Source organism: Quercus lobata, chromosome 12, assembly GCF_001633185.2.
Source record: "Quercus lobata isolate SW786 chromosome 12, ValleyOak3.0 Primary Assembly, whole genome shotgun sequence".
Classification (NCBI taxonomy): Eukaryota; Viridiplantae; Streptophyta; class Magnoliopsida; order Fagales; family Fagaceae; genus Quercus; species Quercus lobata.
In genome coordinates this window covers 30,761,953-30,785,958 of record NC_044915.1, presented here as the reverse complement: position 1 = coordinate 30,785,958, position 24,006 = coordinate 30,761,953, and the positions used below count along the sequence as shown (strand labels likewise).

At 33.0% G+C, this 24,006-nt stretch overlaps 2 protein-coding genes across 7 annotated transcripts; one reads left to right on the top strand and one right to left on the bottom strand.

The window, feature by feature from the left end:
- Positions 1 to 4,113: 4,113 nt before the first annotated feature.
- LOC115969828 (probable inactive purple acid phosphatase 1) lies at positions 4,114 to 11,588 on the top strand. 2 transcript variants are annotated; one of them, XM_031089446.1, is made up of 13 exons: positions 4,114 to 4,232; positions 4,870 to 5,052; positions 5,281 to 5,372; positions 6,340 to 6,406; positions 6,516 to 6,638; positions 7,662 to 7,754; positions 8,017 to 8,146; positions 8,516 to 8,597; positions 8,965 to 9,097; positions 9,572 to 9,777; positions 9,864 to 9,989; positions 10,425 to 10,734; positions 11,144 to 11,588. In XM_031089446.1, the coding sequence occupies exons 2-13, from the start codon at positions 4,870 to 4,872 to the stop codon at positions 11,447 to 11,449; spliced, it is 1,851 nt and encodes a 616-aa protein (XP_030945306.1). In that variant the 5' UTR covers positions 4,114 to 4,232; the 3' UTR covers positions 11,450 to 11,588. The 2 variants fall into 2 exon arrangements, with proteins under 2 accessions (XP_030945306.1, XP_030945305.1); XM_031089445.1 differs by having other exon boundaries at positions 4,867 to 5,052.
- Positions 11,589 to 13,414: 1,826 nt separating this feature from the next.
- LOC115969830 lies at positions 13,415 to 22,018 on the bottom strand. 5 transcript variants are annotated; one of them, XM_031089450.1, is made up of 8 exons: positions 18,385 to 18,506; positions 17,743 to 17,825; positions 17,356 to 17,377; positions 16,908 to 17,056; positions 16,123 to 16,246; positions 15,690 to 15,920; positions 15,465 to 15,589; positions 13,415 to 14,796 (listed from the first exon to the last, which is right to left on the bottom strand). In XM_031089450.1, exons 4-8 carry the CDS (start codon positions 17,047 to 17,049, stop codon positions 14,312 to 14,314), a joined length of 1,107 nt encoding a protein of 368 aa, XP_030945310.1. In that variant the 5' UTR covers positions 17,050 to 17,056; positions 17,356 to 17,377; positions 17,743 to 17,825; positions 18,385 to 18,506; the 3' UTR covers positions 13,415 to 14,311. The 5 variants fall into 5 exon arrangements, with proteins under 5 accessions (XP_030945310.1, XP_030945311.1, XP_030945307.1 ...); XM_031089447.1 differs by lacking the exons at positions 17,356 to 17,377; positions 18,385 to 18,506 and adding exons at positions 19,427 to 19,527; positions 21,963 to 22,018 and having other exon boundaries at positions 13,417 to 14,796; XM_031089451.1 differs by lacking the exons at positions 17,356 to 17,377; positions 18,385 to 18,506 and adding an exon at positions 19,427 to 19,459 and having other exon boundaries at positions 13,416 to 14,796.
- Between the last annotated feature and the right edge of the window lie 1,988 nt (positions 22,019 to 24,006).

The following is a 24,006-nucleotide window of genomic DNA, read 5'->3' as shown; positions in this document are numbered from 1 at the left end:
ATATATAGAATTTGTACATAAATCAAGTATAGAAAGTTACAATCTGAGCATAGTAATGATTACTCTAATTAATATATTTTTAATCCATTGGAGTATGTTGCGATATTTGAATTAAGATTAATAAAAAAGTAGCAATAGTATCACATAATAACAAGTTAACAACTACTCACACATATAAACGTGTGTGCATACACAAAAATATATGCAAATGCATAAAGGTTGTATTAAAACTCTTCGATTTTATCTCCAAAAAAAAAAAAAAAATCTTTTGGATAAAAACAACTTTCTTAGCTCAAGAGCTCTCCTAAGTGCTAACACCACCAAGCTACACGTCATGGTTCTTAATCTCTACCACCAAAAAATTACACATTAAAATTATTAATAACAATATAAAAATTATTAAAGTGCATGTATTTTTGTTAGGTTAAAGAAATGATTTTTCAAATTGTGTGGTTTTTCGTTAGACATTTATCTTTTTGCAATCGTCAAAGTGATTTTTTTTTTTTTTTTTTTTTTTTTCGAAGTCTTCAAGTGTTAATTTTTGTGGTGGCTAAAACTTCATAAAACCTTTTTTTTTTGGTGTAAAACTTCATAAAACTTAAATGAAAATCAAGCAAATTACAACATTTTTACATGTTATCTTTGCGAAAGTCTCCATTTTGGATGTATCAAATCAATCAAGAAAAATAATATATATGAATCAAGTTGTATATAACAATACTAAACCTCAACTCAACAACGACACAAATTTGAAAAAAAAAAAAAAAACAATAATTACGTTGATATCATTGAAGTTGCAATGATGTTTCTTTCTCTACAGATTGTGAAAGACATTGAGGAATTCAAAATATAAATTAACTATCTGCCAAAAAAAAAAATTGGAAGATGTGGCACCATAATGTTAGACACAAATAATTAGTAAAATGCATAATTTAATATTATGCTTCCCCAAAAGGCCATACGAATCAAGTACGTGTAATAAAGGAACATTTTGGTACCTAGAGGGAGGGAGAGAGAGAAGAAAATTACCATGAGGGACCCTGGGTAGGTATGTGCAAGATGGGGAATATTGTTGATTACCAACCCATGTGAATGAACATGTGCTTCCATGGAAGATTCTTTTGCCCTTGGATCCAGCACAAATTCCTTGAGATGAAGATAATATATCCTAGGAACGCAATAAGACAACATGTAATTTTAGCAAACTATACAACACATAATTATAATCTTAGCAAATAGCAACATAAGCATAGCAAAAGCAAAATGCATATTGTAACAGATGAAGAGGAGTAGGCATGGTGTGTTCCTAAAACAAAAAAGATGGTGTGGTATTTTTTGGGAATTGGAAAACTAAACATATGAAAATTTAAAAACAAAGATGCTAAAGAAATGATGGTCAATTAAAACCTTTGGAGAGTGTGGTTAATTCGGAAAAGAAAGAATCATTAATTATCTATTACTTGAAGTTTAGTAAAATGAAGAGTCATCCGAAAAGTGAAGAGTTTTTTTTTTTTTTTTTTGTGAGAAGATGGTGAGAATTTACTTCTCATTTTCAAAAAGTGTGCCACTTGGCAAAACATTAGACCCTTACACAATAAGGTCTCTGCTTTTATATATAGGATTTGGTTTAAGTTCAATGTATCTAGTGTACTGGACTCAGTCAAATGGTGACACGTGTCCAAAAATAGACATATGTCATCATCTCAACGGGTCCAGTACTACAGGACACTGGACCTAAGCTTGGCCCTTATATATATATATATATATATATATTGATTGATGTGACATTAGATAGTAGATACACCAATTTGAAGTATTTAATTCTAGAAATGAAATGGGTCTTGTAAAGGAGTGGTACAAGGGCAAAAATTAAGCAATAATAAATGTTTAATTATGGGCTAAATTTGCCTATGCTTTGATGGGAAAAAAAAAATACTTATCAATAATGCATTAGTTTATAAGCATAGATTTACCATGATTGTGTCTTTTTCTTAATATGTGTTTGAAGTTTGATTTTATTTTCTAAAACATGTATAAAAAATATTATTTAATGTGTATTAAATACAACTTAACTCATATCCTTAGAGCACACGTTAATAAGGAAAAAAATTATTTAACTGAGTATTAAATATAAAGTATTGTATGTTCCCAATTAAATTAAGATAAATGAATGCTTGACCAATACAAGTATACAACACAAACAATTCTCTCTCTTTTAAAAAATAATAATAATTAAATTCAATATAACTATGTATTTTAATTCAACTGGAGAATCTAAAATACAACATCTATATATCTACACCTAAATTTTACCTGTTAATAAAACTCTTGATTTATTAATTATGCACAATTCATGCACATAAGTTCGAGATGGTGGGACAGAAGAATTGCATTCAGTCGAGATTAGTAGGGAAGCACTTGGAAAGAACCCTATGCCTCATGCTCATTGCTCACTAGTGCCCTCGTGAGGTTAAAATAACAACTATGGCTTACCCGATTTTCTTCCTTGCAAGTCTGAGCCTAATGAGTAAAATGATACTGTAGTAACATCCAACTAGAGAAGTTACTCTAATTGTCCCCTTCTTACACTTGCTCGAGATGGCTCTGTGTGTGTCTTTTTCTTCATATTTGTTTAACTTTACTTTTTCTATAAAGAAAATCATTTATACATATACACCTAAAAATTAAAATAAACACTCAATTATTAAAATCTGATGTGTCTCACCACGTATGTCATCGCACCACAGTCGAATCTTCCTTCCAAAGATTCCAAGGTTCTTTTACAATATGTCAAAAATCGTACCAATAATAATAATAATATATTATATACAACTTTATTTTTTCGAAAAAAATATTACAACTTTCTCTCTATCGCCATTTTTTTTATAAGCAATGTCGTTTTAAAAATGATATGGCAGAGTAATACTATTTTAAATTTAATTTAAAAAAATAGTTTTTTTAAAATAAAGACAGGATTGGGTCAATACATTGCTTAAAGATGATAAATTTAAGTGTACTTTTCTTTAGTATTTAAATATTAATTATTTAGCTTTATATATTATAATTTTTTTTATTTTTTGGGGTTTGAAAACCGTCTGTCTTGTTATTAGAGATTAGAGATGCAATACTAATTAATTTTTTGTAATTAGGTTTTATTAACATTTCTTTAACAATTACTGATAGCTAATTCACTTAAAATTATAATATTTCAAAAAAAAAAAAACTTTTGAAGTGTAGCACAATAGACTCTAGTTTATTAAAAACATTAATGCAATTACACTTAATAATTTTTTTTTTTTTGAGAAATAATTACAACATGCTGCTAACCCCGCAGTTCGAACCCTTTCTCTCTTAGACCCCCAAGCACTTAATATAATTTACTATGTGAGAGACTGATTTACAAAAATTAAAATCTCATGTTTTTATCTAAAAAAACAAAATCAGAAAAAGAGCCTCAAGTTGTTAAGAAAATTGATTGTCAATGATTATTAAGTGCACTCAAAACAATTTTTTTTAGCAAAGCTATTTATGTTTTTAATTAAGTTGAATTTCTATTGACTCAATATTTTGAGGGATTTTTTAGAGGTGGGGGAAATAATATAAAACTCACCTTAAAAAAAATCAATTATCATTACAAATTTTGGGACATTTTTGTATGATTTTGAACACCTTTTGTTTTTATAACTGGGGGCCTTAAAACAGTGGAATTAAATTTTGCCTTAAGCTAGCCTTACTCCTTTCTTTTTTCTTTTTTTTTTCTTTTTTTGAGAGGCTAATTTTCGGGCCCAAACATGCCGGTTATTGTTTTTTTTGGGTGGAAAATATTTTTCATCTCACAAAGACTTGACATTTGTTTTACTTAAAAAAATTATAAAATAAAATAAAATAAAGAAAACTGGATTATTTAGGAGTGTTTGTTATTATAGTTTAATCGATCATTTTCAATGTTTAAATAATATTTTATATATTTTTATGTACTTTTTCAACTATACATCTCCCCGACAAAACAACAATAACGCTGCTAGAAATTTTTTACCAAACAAATCCTTAGAATGGCCCACCATTTTTCACCATGCAGAACGGTTCTTATTCCTTTGGTCATCACATCACATTAATCCAAATTCCAGTTCACCCGTAGAAGAGGCAGTACAGTTCTTCTACTTAGCTCGCTGCAAAATAATGAGCACCAACTTGTTCTGACAGTGAGAGCTCTACTATAGCATCTTCTACAGGTGATCATTTTTTTCCCCTCTATTCCCTTTTCTTCAAAACTTCCTTCAATTCCTTTAATTACCCAGTTAGCTCTCTTTTGCTTTTTCAAAAAAAAAAAAAAAAAAAAAATTGGTGCTAGAATTGGATACCCAGTTGCTTGTTTTAGTATTTTCTGTGACCCCTTTTTTTAGAACATCCAAATAATCAATTAGTATAAGAAGAAAAGTAGACATTTTTGTGTGTAAGTGGTGTTTAGTTGCTCTTTTGGGGTTGCAAGTGAGAGTGATGCTAAGGGTAGTGTGAAATTTACCAAATAAGTCTTATAAATTGATGGGACACCAATCATAAAAAGTAATTCAAACTTATGTACAGTTCATTAGGTGCTATGCTGTAATTTAGGTTCCTCGATTGAAATCAACCACATGATTGAATTGATCTATACGGTAAAAAGAATTTCAAATGACAACAAAATTCAATCATGTGATTTATTTGTCAATGCAATCACATGGTTAAATTTAATTGGAGAATCTAAGATGGAACTGTACCTAAGTTTTATCCATTTATTCATTATGTTGTTGAAATAGCTTTAGCATTTCCTGCAAGTAATTGCTTGGGTTGGCATAGAATTTTATCAAATATTGATTTTTGTTTCAGAAGATGGGTGGGAAGAGAGTATTGAAAATGTGCACCTTGGCATTTGTTCTGTTGGGTCTTGCAAGCCTTCAAGAGGCAATGTCACATGGAGTTCACCCACTCTCCAAAATTGCTACTCACAAGACAACATATGCTTTTGATGACCGCGCCTATGTTAATGTCACTCCTACTGTTCTTGGAGCAAAGGTATATAAGTTTCAATAATAACTTTTTTTTTAAAAAAATTTAGTCTCTTTTCTCTCATTCCTTACCATCGAGGCATCAACTTATGATGGGAACAAGTTTCTCTATCATATATTTTGAAAGATGGAACGTCCTGTTGACACCTATCATCCTAATTTGTTTTAAATTGGGACGAAACAGCCTCAAGTTTGTGTTTTAATTAGGACTGATGCTAGATTTTCACTATTTTAGGGGGAAACTACAGTCTGGGTGACAGTGGACTTTAGTTCTCCAACCCCATCTAATGATGATTGGATTGCAGTGTTTTCTCCTGCTAATTTCAGGTAAATATAAATTTCTTCTTCATATCAGAACTTATATATGGCTTTTGCATACAATCAGGAACCTCTAGAATGATTTTCTTCTGATATCTTTCTTCATTCATTTGTTCAAATTAGTGGCATTGATCATTAAGTTGGAAGCATTTTGAAAATTCTAAGATTGATCCCAATATTCTAATTAATGGATTAATAACCGTGTATGCTCAATATTAATAGGTTTACAGTTAACACAATCACAATAGTAATCACTGCAGTCCAAAGCAAAAATAAAAACAATAAAATGAATTCAAGGATTTTACTGATGAAGTAGAAAACTTTCCACTATAGAAGAAACAGTTACAAATAGTTGATACTCACAAAACCTTTAGACTAAACTCTACTTAACCTTAGCAATCAACCTATTGGCCTCCCACTGCAGTGGTTCCAGAACTCTGGAGTCCTTCTATAGAACTTCCTTCATGAACAAACTCTTCAACATCAATCCAGAAGTTTGGTTTATTAGTGAACTAACTAACAAGGATTAACAACTTCTGTGGTTTGGATGGAAATCAATTTAGGCTCATGAGGTGAAAAAAATGTAGGACATATATTTTCTATTTAGGCTCAAGCAAAGAGGGTTTTCTTAGAATGCTCTTGGTACATCAGCCTCAACCTTGAAAGTCGTCCATCAAAGGGTATTAATAGGTAGTTCAAAGTTTAGGTTAAATCAGTCTTCAGGTAGAATTAGGATTGCAAAATCTATTATCTCACTCAAGTGAAGTCTCTTCTTGGTTTTAATGATCTGCTTGAGTGAGGCCTGAGTTCGCTCAAGCTAGCTTTCTGAACTTTGAGATCTTCAAGCAGCTCTTTTCTGAAAACTTCACCTAATTAAATTGCAATGCTTATAATCCTCGTTAACACATGTTTTGGCACATGGAATTTGCCCACACAAACCTAAATCCCAATACATTTCTTTTTCCTCAATTTGCAGTGCTGCCACATGCCCCAAAGACAACCCATATGTGCTACCTCCATTGTTGTGTACTGCACCTCTCAAGGTTCATGTCACACTTCTTTGCAATGTCTATTTCTTTGTAGCTCATGGCATGCTTTTATATGAAGTGAAAAAAGAGCAAAAATTTAATGAAATACTTTTTTATTTTGCAGTATAAATATGCAAATTACACCAGCCCTAACTACACAAAAACAGGAAAAGGGTCAATGAAGTTTCACTTGATTAAGCAGAGATCAGACATCTCCTTTGCACTCTTCACCGGTGGCATATCAAATGTATGCTTATCTATGTCCTTGTCCCATGATCTACATAGTGTTCTTAGTGACTTGCACATTTTACATGCTCCTAATTATATAGAACAAATGCATTGGCTAGTCATAGTCTCCTATATCTTGTTTTGCTTCAAAAAGAAGATTGATGTGCTGTAGTTTACAATTTTATATACGAGAATACTTATAATAAGAACTGATTTCCAGTGTCTATGAACTCTATTTCACAAGGCTTTTGTCCCAACTACTTTGCGCTGGCCACACAAATCCCTTTTCACCTTTTAGTTATTAGAGCCATTTCTTTGTGTAAACCCTTTGCAATATTAAGGTTTCATAGTTCCTCTACCTTTGTTCTTCTTATTTATCCTCTTCTTGTTTTGATCCTCTTCAAGTTGAGCCAAATTGATCAAAACCAGTGCATTCATGGTTCTTTTCACACATGGTATTTGCATTGATTTCTCCTTGTCTTTATTGGGCTGCCAATGAAATTTGATTTGAGTGATTTTGATGGGTCAAATAACTCTCTTGTTCTTTCCACAGCATTTGCCATGTGAGTTAATTAGTCTGAAGCTGTCCATGTGAGTTACATTGCTGGTTCAACTTCATCATTGTTAAATGTTCTGTGGAACCAAATTATGGGAAGAAAAAAACCATCCATTTCCATCTTCCATCTTTACATGATGAGCCTAATTTTGTTTGACTTATGCAGTTATACTCTATCAATTACTTTCTATATCACTTCTTATATGTTTTGCTGTAAAACTTTAAATGCTTTATGCAAGGAGTGAAGCTAGAGATATAACAAATTTTACTACATAAGTCTTACAAGATGAGTCACCAATCACAAATAGTAATTCAAACATTTATTTATAATGTTGTTGAAGTGGAATTAATCACATTGATTGCCACATCATTTTGTAAGAGTTTCATAATAAAATTGGTAGTAACTTTAGCATTTTCTTTATCCAAGACCTCTGCATTTGATTGTATTAACAATTTATTTATTTGTTTATCAATTTTTCATAACAGCCAAAGCTAGTGGCAGTGTCAAACAAGGTAGCTTTTGTAAATCCAAATGCTCCAGTCTATCCACGCCTAGCACAAGGAAAAGTTTGGAATGAAGTAAGTTCAATATCTGTATTGATTTTTATCTCAAAGCTTTTACTTTCTATAAGCTGAATGACAAGGTCCTCTACTTGTCTGTGTATGGAACTACAACGCAGCAAACTTTTCTTGCTATACCTGTATTTCTTTCCATTACATAGCTATTCATTTGTTCACTAACTGTTACACTAGGTCTTAATATCAATATTTTTTGGTGGGGAGTGGGGCGTGGCTTACAACATCTCAAGGAAATAATGTATAATGTTCACTTGAGCTTCAGATGACTGTAACATGGACAAGTGGATATGGAATTGATGAAGCAGAGCCTTTTGTAGAATGGGGTCCAAAAGGAGGAGCCCAAGTGAGATCCCCTGCTGGGACACTTACTTTTGATCGGAACACCATGTGTGGTATGCAATTTCATTTTTACCTTTAAATTTTGTCTTTTCAGATAGATCTGTTGATTTTTTGAAAGAGAATAATCTTGGGTAGGCAAACCACTGTAATCTTGGTAATGGAATTCCAGAAACTTGATTTGTAATAGGAACTCAATGACATCAATGTACACTGGAGTCTGATACATCACAGATTTAGTCATAAAAAGAAAGAAAAAAAAATTACGGTAGAAGTGAATTTAATTCCTGCAAGGAAATTTCTGTTATGGATCTCTTGTAATATTATTACTTTTTTTTTTTTTCATATGTTAAAATTTCCCAGACTTTTCCTCCTGGTTATTTTTGGAAAATAGATGAATTTATCTTAGCCATTTATCCATACAGCTGCACCAGCAAGGACAGTAGGATGGCGTAACCCTGGATACATACACACCAGTTTTTTGAAGGAGTTGTGGCCCAACAAAGGGTATGTTATAATTTATTTGCTCATATTATGTTGTTTCTGGTTGTGTCATATGTTTCTAGTTACTTTGTTGGAAGCACCGCAAAAGCTAGGAGGTGGGAAAAACAACCATAAAGTGAAATTTTTAATAGGCTAATTAGAACTAAACTTTGTATCTTTCTGTCTTTCCATTGTGAATTAGCCCAATGAGTTTTATATATGGTCTCTTACAAAGTATTTTGATCCCAAATGTTAACAATTTTAACCACATGGATTCAATTGTAATAGAATGAACCTTGAATTATTGGACTTGCACGTGCTAAAATTTTAGCCCTCTTCTGTTTGATTTGCATGCTACTTTAACTTCCGATTCTTCTTATTGATTATTCAGGTATACATACAAGCTGGGGCATAGGTTGTTTAATAGTACATTTATTTGGAGTCAAGAATACTGGTTTAGAGCGTCTCCTTATCCTGGTCAAAATTCTTTGCAACGTGTGATCATATTTGGAGACATGGGAAAGGTGTGAACTCTTTTTCTTTTTTTTGAGAATCAGAAAGGTGTGAACTCTCTTGGAAGACTGTATGTGCATATGAATAAAGCCCATTTCCCCATTTATAATGACCAGGGACGTACTTCAATACCATCTGATGTATGCATGTTGTTGCAGTGGTTATTAAGTGTAGCATTTTGTTGTGTATGTAAGGACATGTAAATAGATTAATGAAATTGTCTGACATACTATTTAATCCCCCTTCCTTAACCTCTAAAATTCAAAACTATATTTTACTTTTGTTAACATTTACAAATGTCACATTGCGTAAAGGACTATTCATTTATTCATTTGCCCTCTTAAGGATGTGCGGCTGCTGGTTTCAATTTAACGAATATCAATTACCAGTCCTTTTTGGCCCTTTTCATCTTTCAGCATACTGTATATCCAAATTGTACTTGGATGCAATCTCACAAGATTTTTGTTTAATCGTCCACCTTCTAGGGTGAAGCTGATGGTTCCTTTGAATTTGAAGATTTCCAGCCTGCATCTCTGAACACTACTAAGCAGCTTATTGAAGACTTAAATGACATTGATATAGTCTTCCATATTGGAGATATAGTCTATGCTATGGGTTATATTGCACAGTGGGACCAGTTCACTGCACAGATTGAGCCAATTGCATCAACTAAGCCTTACATGATTGGAAGGTTTGTCATAATATGCATAAATAGCTCATTAAGCATGTAGACATCTTCTGATTTTTCTTATGTGCCATCATTTAATGTCTTTGCAGTGGTAACCATGAGCGTGACTGGCCAGGAACTGGATCCTTCTACCAGAACATGGATTCAGGAGGAGAGTGTGGTGTGTTAGCCGAGAACATGTTTTATGTCCCCGCTGAGAACAGGGCTAATTTCTGGTATGGAAGTAATGCTCAGATATAAAGAACTTTGTAGCAATTGTTTGCTTTATTCACCTGTCATATTCACTATTAGCCATAGGTGCTGCTCATTTAGTTCATACCTTTGACCTCTATGTAGTGTGATAGTATCGTTAGGATCCCAACTGCATGAAATATCTTCCAACACAGCTAGAAATTCTCTAAAACATTCTTTTAATTGTGCCAAAAAAAAAAAAAAAACATATGCATCTTCACAACTCAAAACCACTCTTCAAAAATTCTGAAATTACTCCCAAATCCATTGTCTTACATTCACTATTAATGTGGGTTTCTCCAATTTTTGGCTGTAAAGAACCAGCTGCCAAATTGGTTCCACATAAAAATTTTAAAAAATTTACTTGTTCAAGAAGGGAGAAGGGGTGGGATTCTTGATGAACACTTAATTGTTTCCAGGTACTCCACTGACTATGGCATGTTCCGATTCTGCGTAGCTCACACTGAACTTGATTGGAGAGAGGGATCAGAGCAATACAAGTTTATCGAGAACTGCCTCGCATCAGTTGACAGACAAAGACAACCATGGCTAATCTTTCTTGCGCATAGAGTACTAGGTTATTCTTCTGTGGACTTTTATGTGGAAGAAGGATCGTTTGAGGAACCAATGGGAAGGGAGGACCTCGGAAAACTTTGGCAGAAGTACAAGGTTGACATTGCCCTCTATGGCCATGTGCACAATTATGAAAGATCATGCCCGGTCTACGAGGTATGATCATGTATAACAAAGCTGTACCATAGTCATTTCTTCCTAGATTTTGCACTGCATAGATTCGGTACCACCACAGACATTGCAATTTCTTAACCAACAATTTAATTGTTAAAATAATGGTTAAGTAATAAAATCCACTATTTACTACCAGTTAAAACTTTTTGGATAAGTGGTAGTTTATCTTGGTATTAGATTAAGTGATCTTAAGTTTGAACCATGCCTCCACTTTACCTCCCATTCAAAAGTTAAAAATTCCACATGTTGGATTCACTTTTTGAGGGGTAGTCTAAGCCTCATGAGGGACAACATAGAATAGTAGTTAAGCGATTAATTAAATTCACTCTTTTCTATCAACTTAAGCTTTTAGGACCAGTGGTAATTTATATCTTTTTTCTTCATGCTGCAGAATATCTGCACCAGTCAAGAGAAACACAACTATATAGGCCCCTTGAAGGGAACGATTTATGTGATTGCTGGAGGAGGAGGAGCAAGCCTTCATGAATTTGCTCCCATCAATACCACGTGGAGTATATATAAAGACTATGATAACGGATTCGTCAAACTTACCGCATTTGATCATTCACACCTTTTGTTTGAATACAAGAAGAGCAGGGATGGAAAAGTGTATGACTCTTTCACAATCTATCGAGATTATAGGGACATCTTGACCTGTACTGTTGATAGTTGCCCAGAAGTTACACTAGCACAGTAGTATCTTGGTACAGATATAAGGGAAATTTTTGTTGATGTGTTCATTAATGTTGTGTGTGCTAGCAGTTCCTCATCATGTTCTGCTGCTTTAATATTTATTATTCTGATTAATCAAGTCTAAGAAACTGAGCCTTTTATTATGTATGAAAGTTGTTATCAATTTCTAATCTATATCTATATAATCTGAAAACTGAAGTATAGCATTTATTGTTGCTACGCTCTTGTTTAGTCTGTCCACTTCAATCCACTTTAGTATTTATGTCCACTTCGGTTCAACTTGGTTGCTTCAGTCCACTTTAGTCTATTCCAATTATAAGATCTATTAATAAAAATCTAAATGAGTTAATTTAATTATTTTGTCCAAATCTATTAGTACATGAAGTCATTTAAACATTTTTTTAAATTAATATAATCAAACAATAAGATCTTTTAAATAATACACATATGAATGTTTTCATTTAAATTTTTAATATGAATGGAACATTTAAAATGATACTGTTTGCTAACTAAAAATTTACAAAGTAACATGATTGATTAGTTTCACATTAACAACATAATAAAAAATTTCCTATTATTTTTTTTTAGTAATACTTAGTTATTACAAATTTTACTACATATAAGTTTACAAATCTATATAATATCTAAAAACTGAAGCGTAGTGTTTATTATTTCTACTCTTCGTTTGAAGTATATCAACATAGCATTTTAGTCCACTTAGGTCCATTCAATCTATTTTGGTCCACTTTGGTCATATTCGGTCTAATAGAGTCCATTTTGGTCCACTTAGGTCATTCGGTCCATTCAAGTCCATTTTGTTCTAATTGGGTTTTAAATTGATTCTTGGGTTGCATTTTCAATTTTGGACTCAAAATTGTTTTTTCTTCTTAATTTTTGGGTTGAAAAATATGATATTTTATTTTATTTGGGCCAAACTCATTAGTTTTGAGCTAAAAAATACCCAAAAAAAAAAAAAGGCGTTAGAGATATGGACTCTAAAAAAGCAATAAAAATAATAAATATTAAAAAAAATCACCTTAAAATTCAAGTTTCAATAATATAGACATTATATTTATATTTGGAAAGGAAAAGAAATATTATATTGCAAGACCAATGCAAGCATATTGTGGGAGATGGAAGAAAAATTCACTTGGCTTGATTTTTGACATCGAGATAGGCCTCTTTTTTCCTAAGTACATATTTAAGATAGTGTATAATGATGCAAATATCAAGTTATTTTCTTATATTCATGAAGGTCATTGGCATTGGCCACCAGGCAGGTATGAGTATCTAGTATCCATTTAATCCAAGTTGTGTGAGATGAAGTTGGGAGGTGAGGATTCTCTCTCTTGTTTACCTTCTAGAACAGATAAATTGTCCTGTAAAATCACTTGGGAGGAGATTAGAACTAAACGTCCCACGGTAGTGTGGATCCAATTTATTTTGGTCTGTCCAACTGTCCCTTCAATTTCCAGGCATTCTTTTATTATTTGGTTGGCCAATGAGGATTTGGCTTTCAAAAAGGGATAGATTGATACCAAGAGATTATGAAGATTATACTTATGCATGTTTTACATAAATTGTATTGAAATCTGAGATCATATCTTTTTAAGTGTTCATTACAAAAAGAATTTGGATGAAAGTAACAAGTTATTTCTTCATTAGTGAACCTTACTGCAAGTGGGATGATATGCTCAATCGGGGAGTTAATTCATTGAGGAGGAAGTGTTTCAAATCCACTCTATGCAGATTGGTCTGAGCTGCGTCTATCAACAATATATAGTTTCAAAGAAACACCAAGATTTACAATGTCCAGATTGAGTGTGAGGAAGGGATCCACCTCTCTATTTGTTGGACATTAAATCCAAGATGGAATTCTGCCGCAGAATAAAGAAATATGTCAAGAACAGAGTTCTTTGCATGAGTTAGGGGATATATCAATCTGTTTTCAAGAATTGAGTTGTAGTTGCGGTGTTTAGGCACTTAATGTAGTGTACTTGCTTTGCACCCTTTTTTTTGCCCCAGCAAGGGTTGGTTGTGTTACTGTTGTACTTGCCGACTTCTGCCTGTTCACAGAACTGTCTTGAGTACTGAGTTCTAATAATATCACTCATTCAACTGAACAAAATTCAAGTAAAAAGGTCTCAACAAGGAATATAAAGATTCTTGCAATTGGAGAGGAGCCAAGCGTCACACACCATAGGGTGAAGTGCCTTTCTTTGGCTATATCTATCAATGGATGAGCATCATTTGTGCAACCAAGTTATAGCCAACTTCAGAGTGATACAAATTCTTGTTTTTTTTTGCTATAACAAAATGCTATTTATAAGCATCATGTGTGACTTTATATACTGATGCCTTGGATGAAAATCGTTCCCAAGTTTTTTTTTTTTTTTTCGGGGGGATATAATAAGCAACTGATCTTAATCTTAGGAATTTGGCTTAGTCATTTGCAGCAAGCATGCAACATTCGCATTGTAATGGCATGGTAAATGCAAAGTTATAATGAAAACTTTGCAGGTGCCTTAATCAGTCCAAGAGTCCAGGCCTCAACTCACTTGACTATATCATGAAATCTTACGGCCATTTACAGATTTACCATGATGCTAACAAGTTCAACTAACACCTACAAGTATACGTGTGAAGTTCTTTCCATGCAATAAGGACAAATTTCAAAGCCAAACTGGGTAGAGGCATTTGGTCATGCTTGGAAGAAGCCCTGCTCACTCAAATTCCTTCTCAGCATGATACATCCCCAGTTCATATTTCTCTGCTACAGCTGCCATATCTTCCCCCATCAACTGAACTTTATCTTGGATGGTACTGCAGGATTTTCCTCTATGATTGTAGTATTGTATACTATCTCTCAGTTTCGTCTTAAAACTTTCTCAAATCCCGGAGGAATGCCATCTGGGTCCACTGTATTGAAACACTTCCTATTTGAGCTGTGCAAGTGGGGCTCAAAAGCAATCTCACTTCTACTTTTTACCCCTTGTTTATACCCTAATATTAATTGTTCACTACTACAAATCAAATACTTCGAAATAGTTGAAGTCTTTCTATCTAACCTATGCAAGTTACTCCCAGAATTAGAAGTGAGTTCATAATGTCTCTTGGATGCATATCTTGAAACAACCATATCAACTCTCCCCACATTCTCTCCAGCTACCATATCAATTTCCATATCAACTGCCTCACTATCATCCATGCTCACGCAGTCATTGTGTGCATATTCCACAGAAGAAATGACTGGAGGGGGTTCTGCATCTACCTTGTCAAGAGTATGATTGTCTTTTACAGGGCGAAAGACTCCCCAAAACTGGTATTCTGCTTCTAACCTTGCAATAACATCTATAAACACAAAACTATTTGTCATATTCAACAAGGCAAGGAAAGTCATGTACAAAGAACCACTTGGCTGTAATGTAAATAAACACACAAAACACCAACAACCACCACATCAACCCTGTAGCCAGAATCTTCAATCTGGAAGTCTGCTGGTGCATCATAAGTTCACATATCAGGATCCTCATACATGAAGAAGATATACTGTTTAGAGTTTAGAAAAACTAAGAATTCATTTTTATATTGAAATTTCAAACTTACAGTAGCCCCCTCATATAGTATTCATAAATTTCTACGCCCACAATATTTAACATCTGTTAGAGGACCAACTAGATTCTTTGATTTTGTTTTTTGGTATCAATATTCAAGAAAAATGAACTTACAAATCCACAAGTGCACAATTATGTTAAACCAGGAAAATAAAGTAGTTCATACAAAAAAAAAACTAATAAGGCAAGGCCCAAGTCAGGGAAGTATAAATAAGGACCAATATATCAGGAGACAATCCTAGATTCCAATGCAAATTATTTCAGTATCAATAAGGATAATCTCAATCAAAAAAATAATCAGAAAACCTAAAAAGGTTGACCTTGTTATGCTCATCAATCAGAAAAGCTTGTGCTACAGTGAAAAGAAATAGGAAAACTGAATGATGTGGAAAAAAGATAACTCACTCTGTGAGTCCACATGCAGCTGTTTTGATGTAAATATCAGCAACTCCACACCATTAAAGCAGCTTCTCATCATTGAATTTTGGACCTCCATCTGCTCAAACAGGGAGGCAGCGTGCTCTTTGGAACTATAAGTGAATAGAAGACGTATAAAAAACTGCATAACCAAAAGATGACTTAAAAGTTGGAGCAGAGATAGCCACACAAAAATCAGATGCCAAGACAAACCTCTCAATATTATCATCAGGGGAAAAGTATAGAGCAATGTCACGAAAGTCAGGACAATCATTCTGAAAAAGATCTGCCAAAATTTGGGATTGAGGAAGCAACTCAACACTAAGGACTAGAGGCATTTTTCCTGAAAACTCAGAGGCTCTACGACTGATGGAGGGTGGAAGTTGAGCCTTGAACCCACCAAGAAAGTTTTTAGGTGTAGAAATAGTAACAAAAAATCCTCCCCTGAAGAAAGAAAAATCTTGCATTTCTCACAAATCCAATAGAGAAAAAAAAGGAAATGTTTGCCATGTACATCCTAAGAAACAATCTATTAGACAAAATAAAGAAAATATGTTACTTCTAAACATTCTTTTTATGATTGAATGAGTTCCAACATCATGAAAGAACAGATTATATACAAAATAAGAAGAGATTGGTTACCGACTTCCAAGTAGCATGTGAAGTAGGGAGATAATCGCAGTATATCTTGAATATAGGTAAAATATTCAGCAACTCGCTTTTTTCAACATCAGAGTTCTTTTGTTCAGCAACAGCTTGGGACTTACCACCTACAAAATACAGAAACAGCAATAAGTAAGAGCAATTAGGTTACCAAATTGTTATATTGCCTACTACAGTCCCAATTATAAACACAATTTCAATAACACAAAAGCAACAAGCTACAGGTTCAAGTCCATGAATCAGCCCCTGCAAAAGTGGGACTTTGTGCACTAGGTACAACTCTTTTTCTATCTTATTAATGCTCTTTTACTAGAAGACTGAGGCAGAAAGTGTTATAATTGAGTTTGTTTTAAAGGCTGTTGAATGGATGGGTACTAGGGGATTCACTCCCTTTATACAAGCTAGCTTGGGCTTCTTTCATTTATCATGTCTGGCTTTCAAGAACTGCAAGAGTTCACAGTGGTCTGATTCACGAAGAGGAGAAGATTATGGGTTAATCAAGAACGAGGTTAGAGCTAGAATGGGAGTATGCAATGGATTCAAAAAAATTGAACAATAGGGTACTGTCTAGTTATTTGGATATATGTTTCTTAATTATAGAATCACTATCTAGCAGTTTGGTATTGTGTTCTGCTGTTGTTGCTGCTTGTCATTTGATTGTTTCTAATTTTTCATGTAAGTATCTTTCTTTTGTTTCTGATTAATTTAAACATCTTTCTTGATTGTTTAATGAAAGTATCTAATTCAAAAAAAAAAAAAAACTGAGACCTGCTGTAGCCATTTCAGAGCAATCTATTGTCATGGTTCTCAGGGTGATGTCCTTCCCACCAGCTTCTGGCAATACCATCCCACTTGACAAACGTGATTTACAAATCCAATCTTCTGGAATATCATGGAGAACAACCGGCATGCAATAACTGAAAATGGAGAGATCAGAATGACAATCTTTGCACCATATTTATCAATTGAAAAGCATATAATTAAAGAGTTAAGGCATGAAACGAATCAAAAGAATGAACCATAAACATCCAACCTATTTCATCCAAGTGACCTTACAAAACTTTAAGAGTACTACATAGAATGATCATTTCAGTTCAAGAGCTGAAAAGTACAAGAACAAGAGATCCATCCAACCAACTTGAACTTATGGTCTAAACACACTGCAGTTGGGTCCTAAAAGAACCAACATAAAAGCCTATATGGGAAAAAACACCACCTGAATTAAGTCTCCTTGCTTCCTACAACAAGAGTAGTTGTGTATACTTAAAAAATGGTGGAAATAAAAACTATGCATTTCATTTTTCATGTACTGATAGTAATTAGAAGTCATTGATCGGGCACTAAATTAGGAAAATAAAGTGAAATTAATTGCATGGATGAACATGCACACAAAGATGCTGGAGGCAAATAAGAAGTGAAAAACATTGAAAGTACTATCATTTTTATTACCAGAAAAAAAAAGTTCCTGACTGACATGACAATAAGCATGATTAGTGTCGCATCAATAACTTTTGTTTTGTGTTTAAAAGTTGACACACAGTTTATACGGTTTATGAAGTAATAATTCTAATATCCTAACATCACTCATAAAATATTATCATACCCATGTTCATGACTACAGCAACTGGAGCAAGTAGCTAATGCATTGTCAAAACCAGCATCACCACATATGTCACAAATTTCATCCTGCAAGGTGGAAGAGTAGAACATGAAATTCCAAATACAAGTACCAAAAAATTAATGGAATTTAATTAAGTTCAATCAAAATATTCTAGTCAACTTTTGGAATTTATTAATTGAAAATAATTTAGTTCCTTTTTGACCAAAATAGGTCCTGGTTGGGAATTATTGGGATGTCTAAGTGCTTTTCTGACTTTTGGCACATCCACAGAAACCACTTTCGAAAGAAACCAGGTGACAAAAATTTAAGGAGGAAAAATGGGGACAGGTGGCACAAACCTATGTGGGGCATTTAAAATTTGGGCCCAAAAGCAGCTAAGGAAAATCTGGACCACTATAGACTGCCCCTGCAGTCCAAAAGGACAGGCACCAACAGCCGCAATAATTATTTAAATAAAAATTATGATTTACTTGCAAAGGTAATATATTTATATTGTTAGATCAATTATTACAAAATTACTCTACAGAATTTTCATTTATAAACACATTTTACTAGTAGTATTTTCTCCCCTATATAAACACATTTATAAAACACATGCATTATCAAGGATTCGATATATTATACATCTATACTTCTCTTTCACATAAAGGTATATTTCAACGTGCATAGACCCGATAAGTGGGTTGTGGGGCTCATGCTTATATAAGAGAAGGATGTACACAAAATGCACTTACTAATTTCCCCTTCAAGAAGACAAAAGTATCTTGTGCATTGTATATATATGCAAATCCCCTCTCATAGCATGTGAGTTTTACACAATTGTAAAGTTTACACAATTTGAAGAATGATACGCATATCTTATGCATGATAGGTTCAAAGATACCACTAATTGAACTGATGGGGAAGGTCCTTTTAGTATATCATATAATTTTTTTTTTAATCTTTTTTTTCTCCTCATGGGAAGTGTCATCGAGGTAGATCTAATACTTTTTTCTCAACATTCTTGAAAAATAAAAAGAAGAAGCCATACCAGTGCTGATAATTTTCCCCCCTTATTATTCAATGAGTATGAGGAAGATTTACACCCAAGATGAATTAGACAACACTACTGAGCTACAATACACTCCCATTTTCATTTAACTCAGTAACTCAAACATTCACACTTCACAACAACAGTTAAAAAAGGAAAGAAGAAAAAAAATCCTAATTTTTCTCAAACAAAATAAATAAACAGACTTCTTATATATAAAATATATATATATATATATATATATATATATCTCCAGGTTAAAGAAGATGTCTTCGTTGGAAATACCAGGAACTCGTGACAACCTCAACATCTAATAAACAATTAATATAAAAGCACAAAAAGTATATCAGACAAAACCAGACATTATTATATTACAGAACATTATTAAAGCAAAACCAACCAAGTACATCAAGATTTCATGGGCACCATCAAAAAATTCATGATCAAGCAGTTACATTACTTACTGTAGATATATAGCATAATAAATGAACACGGAGAGATTCAACAAACATATAAAAAAAAAAACTTTTTTTATATAAATATAAAGAAGGTACCGAAGTTTAACTGGCATGGACCAAAAAAAAAGCAGGAGAGAGAGAGAGAGAGAGTATAAACAATGTAGAATAGCTATTTTACCGAGTGGGGTTCTTTCATTGTTGCTGATATTCTGTTCTTTTTGTCGTTCTCGGAGAGAGTGAAAGCTCAGAGGTCTCTCTGTGGCCACGGGTTTTGGGAAGCTGAGAGAGAGAGAGAGAGTAGGAGAAAGAGAGAAATGATGAAATGATTACTTTATGAACAATGGGTTTTTTTTTTTTTAATTACTTATTTTATTATATTGTTGTCTTAAAAATAAATTAAGTATTTATTAATTAATTTATTAAATTGTTGTACTACGTCAAATTATATTCAATACCACGTTATTTATATGGTATAAAACTTATAATATTTTAATATCTTTTTGACTTTTTGTTTACTAATTATTAATTTACTAAGGGGTTGAACCTCGTCAAATTATATTCAATGTTACATTATTTATATAGTAAAATTTATAACACTTTTATATATTTTCGACTTCATGTTTGGTCAGTCCGAGCCTTTTACGTTATAAATTTGGATTCAGATTTATGTCGATGCATGGAATGATTAGAATTATTTACAGGCTAATTACACTTCTCTCCCTTAAAATTTGTGGGAATGACACTCCACCTCAAATCAGAAAAAGAAAAACTCTTCTCTTCTTTGAAGTTTGAAGAAATTAAGACTCCTCCCTTTTGTTTATATTAATAATGAAATTATCTAAATTTTTATAAGAATCACTTTATAAAAAAAATAATCATTGTTAGTAAAAAAATAACCGATAAATTTAGAATAAAATGCAAAATTTATCAAGTACCGAAAAACACTTGCAATGAAAAATCTCTTCATAATCCCCAAAAAAATAGCAAAATTTGCAATTAATATTTTAAAATACACTTTAATTAAAAATTTAAAATAATGAATTTTAATTATAAAATAAGATAATTTTGGAAGCCTAAACATGATGTTTTACTAATTTCAAATTATCACATCAAATGTTATTGAAAAAATTATGAAATTTGTTTAGGATTTGATTAACAAATGTCAAATTGTATTAGTTGAGGTTAAGTTTTTTATTCCAATCGATCAACTTATATAGTATGATGGATGTGATACCTATCTTCTCAACCTTGTCACAAGCTCACAGCCATTGTGATGTGAGATCAAAAATGTTCTATCATGCCAAAGGTCTTGTAGCTATATTGGCACCTTTCCATACACAAAGTACTTGGGAGTTTAGGGGAGAAAGGGTTCGAATTGCGGGGTTAATAGAAAGTTGTAATTATCACTTATCAAAAAAAAAATATAAAGTTGTAGTTATCTCTAAAAAAAAATGTTCTATCATTTCCAATAAATACATACATACATACATTCATACACACACACACACACACACACACATATATATATATATATATATATATATATTTGTATACAAGTGATAATATTTTCTCAATTGAGTTAACTCATAACCTTAGCCTGTTGAAGGAGCTCACTCCCATTTTGGTGCTAATTGGTTTATCGGTAATACAATATTCTGCAAGACAATTGTTCCCCTTATCAAGAAAAGAACAGAAAAAAACTCTGTTGAACTTCTTACATCTTTTCTCATTTACTTACAAGTGCCAACTAGAATATATGTGGGGATTTAAAATGCTTTAGTATATTCTAAGTTCTGAGCTTATATTGGATGAAAATGGATTCAAGGAATAGTCTTCTAAGACTTGAATCCCTCTTATCACCTATTAGCAAAGGAAAATAAGCAATTTATTATGTTTATTTTCCACTTGATCGAGCATCCACAGCAGTGGAGCTAAAAAGTTATTTTATCTATTATACCTACACACATACTGCAACAGATCTTAACTATCAACATAATAAAATAATATAAACATCACAATAAAATAATATATCTACTATAATAAAATAATATATCCTAATACCCTAAAAAAAACAACCCAGCACCATTCACAACCACCACTACCATCAGCCACCGCCACAACCACACCCACAACCACCACCACCAGGCACAACCAAACCCACAACCACACCCACAACCACCACAACAACCACCATCGCCACCACCACAGCCACCAAACCCACAGGAAAAAAAAAAATCAAACACCGTACCACCAAACCATAGCCACAACAACCACCATCGCCACCACCACAGCCATCAAACCCATAGAAGAAAAAAAAATCAAAAGTTTAAGAACCACAGAATTCATAATCTAAATAAAGAAGAAGAATCAAAAGTCTTCAACAAAGACACGATTCGGCAACAAAGCCAAATATCGGAGAGACCCACACTGTCACACATGCCATTTCAGGAAGGCATTGGTCCGAGTACATAATTTATCAATCCTGCAGCCCCACAGCAAATTTCAACCAAAGATATCAATTAATGCATCAAAGAATTTGCCAAAGAACACTCTCAAAAAAAAAAAAAAAACCATTCACTTCTAACCTCTCTAGACCCAAAATTTCATAAAAGATTTCACAATAAAAAATCAAAGCTAACTAAAGAGGGAGAAGTAATCTTACGACAAAGAACTCAAAAACAAAGAAAAGAGAAACAAAAATCTCTCAAACGAACCTCCAATGAAATTTTTGGTCCCTCAGTCAGAGACATCAAAATCTTCCAAAAACAACCTCCCCTCGATCTCGATAAATACAAATATGAGTAGCAGAACTTTAGCTCTTATTACTCCTTTGCTACTATTTTTTTAGCTGGCCGGCGAGCTGAGGGATGAGGCGACGGTGGGTCGAGCTTCGGCTAGGACGGCGTCGGTCAGCTTGAGAGATGGTGAGAGTGAACCGAATAGTTTGAGGGAGGTGAGATGGAGAGATGGGAGCTTGAGAGTGATGAGAGATTGGACGGTGAGATGAAGAATAAAAGAATGAAAAAAAATAAACGTATTATTTTAATCGTGGGTGCTGAATAAAAAATTATTATTTTTAGATGAATCCTACAGTGCACATTTATAAAAAAAAAAAAAAAATGAATGTATTATTTTAATCAGAGTGCTGAATAAAAAATTATTATTTTTTTAGATGATTGCTACAGTGCACATCAATAGATAAATGTGCACTGTAGTAGTTCAGTTAAAAATTATTGCTATGCCTCCATTGCTGTGTAGCCCTTTTTGATATTTTGGTGGAGCTAAAATAACATTATAGCTATTTAGCTCCACTGCTACAAATGCCCTGTATTTATTAGCCTAGTTGTCATGTACTGGTAGATCAGATGACATGTATTTATTTGACCAATTAACAATTTGTGCAGGTATTTAGTATGTCTCAAGCAATAGGCATGGCAGGATTATGCTGGGTTATAATGTCAGAGGTATGCAACTTATTGAACTCTAAACTCAAAATTTAATAGCCTTCTGCACATCCAAAGTTGCTCTCAATGATCACTACATATTGTAAGAGAAAACTGGCTTTAACTATTTGTGACAGCATTAGGCTCACTCTAATAGCAACATTCCTTGAAGTGGATTATGAACACAACTCTTATTGTCATCCAATGCTTCAATAACATGTTAGGTAAGAAAGAATTTGCAAGGATTATAAACTTATAGAACTCAATCACAGTTTGATTCCTTCTATCCTTTTTCTTTTTTGTAGTACTAAACCACACAAGATGTAACTATAAATTGGGTACTTAAGGCCATTTAGAAAGATGACACAAAAGAAGGGTGGGGGGAGGGGGGGGGGGGAATTTGTAATTCCCTTTTCATGATAGTATATAAGTATAGAAGTGTAAGAGTTTCATAGGACAAGCAAGATTATAGATAAGATTGAACTTTGATTTTGAAGGATGATTTCATTTCAGATATATCCTATAGACATCAAGGGTACAGCTGGAAGCCTAGTGACTTCGGCACACTGGTCCTTCACTTGGATTATTGTATATGTCTTCAAGTTTATGATAGCATGGAGTTTAGCAGGTAACTCATAAGTAGCACCCCAGCCACCACACATCTTCACTTTTACTTTCCAATTTCATGGTTTCTCTATGGTAACTAATCATGATTATTTTTGCTATGATACTTCAAGAACATTTTTCATATTCTCAGTCATTTGTGGTTTAGCTGTTGTATTTATTGTAAAGCTGGTACCAAAGACCAAGGGGCAAACACTGGAAGAAATTCATGCATCATTTACCAATCCTCAGCATAAAAACTCAAACCCTTAAGACATAAGGAAATTTGTTCATCTTAGTTCAACTGAAATCTAAAAACCCTATAAAACAAACTTCCACTTGTGAATATATACTGTTTAAGTATGTTCAGTTGTGGGGTTATCTCATGCATCACGATCCTCAGTCCAATTACTTATTCTACCCAATAAACCACTTAACAATTTTTCATGGCAAAGAAAAATGTTATTGGAAACATTTTGGGAGAAATCAGCTTATTTATTTGGTGGGGAAGATCATCTTTTCCTCATCAAGTATTGTGAAATTTATGCAGACCTTTATCAAGGTTATTGTAAACATCCTATTATCATCAAGTTTTGTTTATGTTATTTTCATGATGCATGATATCAAATTATATATTTTCACCAACTAATTCAATGGTTTTATAGCTTATGAATTTTTAAAAAGAAAAAAAGATGCAATTGATAATTCAGGG

What these genes read in the sequence shown, in the direction of transcription:
- LOC115969828 (XM_031089446.1), top strand. Translation starts at nt 4,870, where the DNA reads ATGGGTGGGAAGAGAGTATTGAAAATGTGCACCTTGGCATTTGTTCTG. An exon ending in TGTGTACTGCACCTCTCAAG is followed by an intron (nt 6,407 to 6,515) that starts GTTCATGTCACA and finishes TTTATTTTGCAG; the next exon opens with TATAAATATGCAAATTACAC. An exon ending in GAGTTGTGGCCCAACAAAGG is followed by an intron (nt 8,598 to 8,964) that starts GTATGTTATAAT and finishes TTGATTATTCAG; the next exon opens with GTATACATACAAGCTGGGGC.
- LOC115969830 (XM_031089447.1), bottom strand. An exon ending in CTCTGAAATGGCTACAGCAG is followed by an intron (nt 16,247 to 16,907) that starts GTCTCAGTTTTT and finishes TGTATTTTGTAG; the next exon opens with GTGGTAAGTCCCAAGCTGTT. An exon ending in CCTGATGATAATATTGAGAG is followed by an intron (nt 15,590 to 15,689) that starts GTTTGTCTTGGC and finishes ATTCACTTATAG; the next exon opens with TTCCAAAGAGCACGCTGCCT.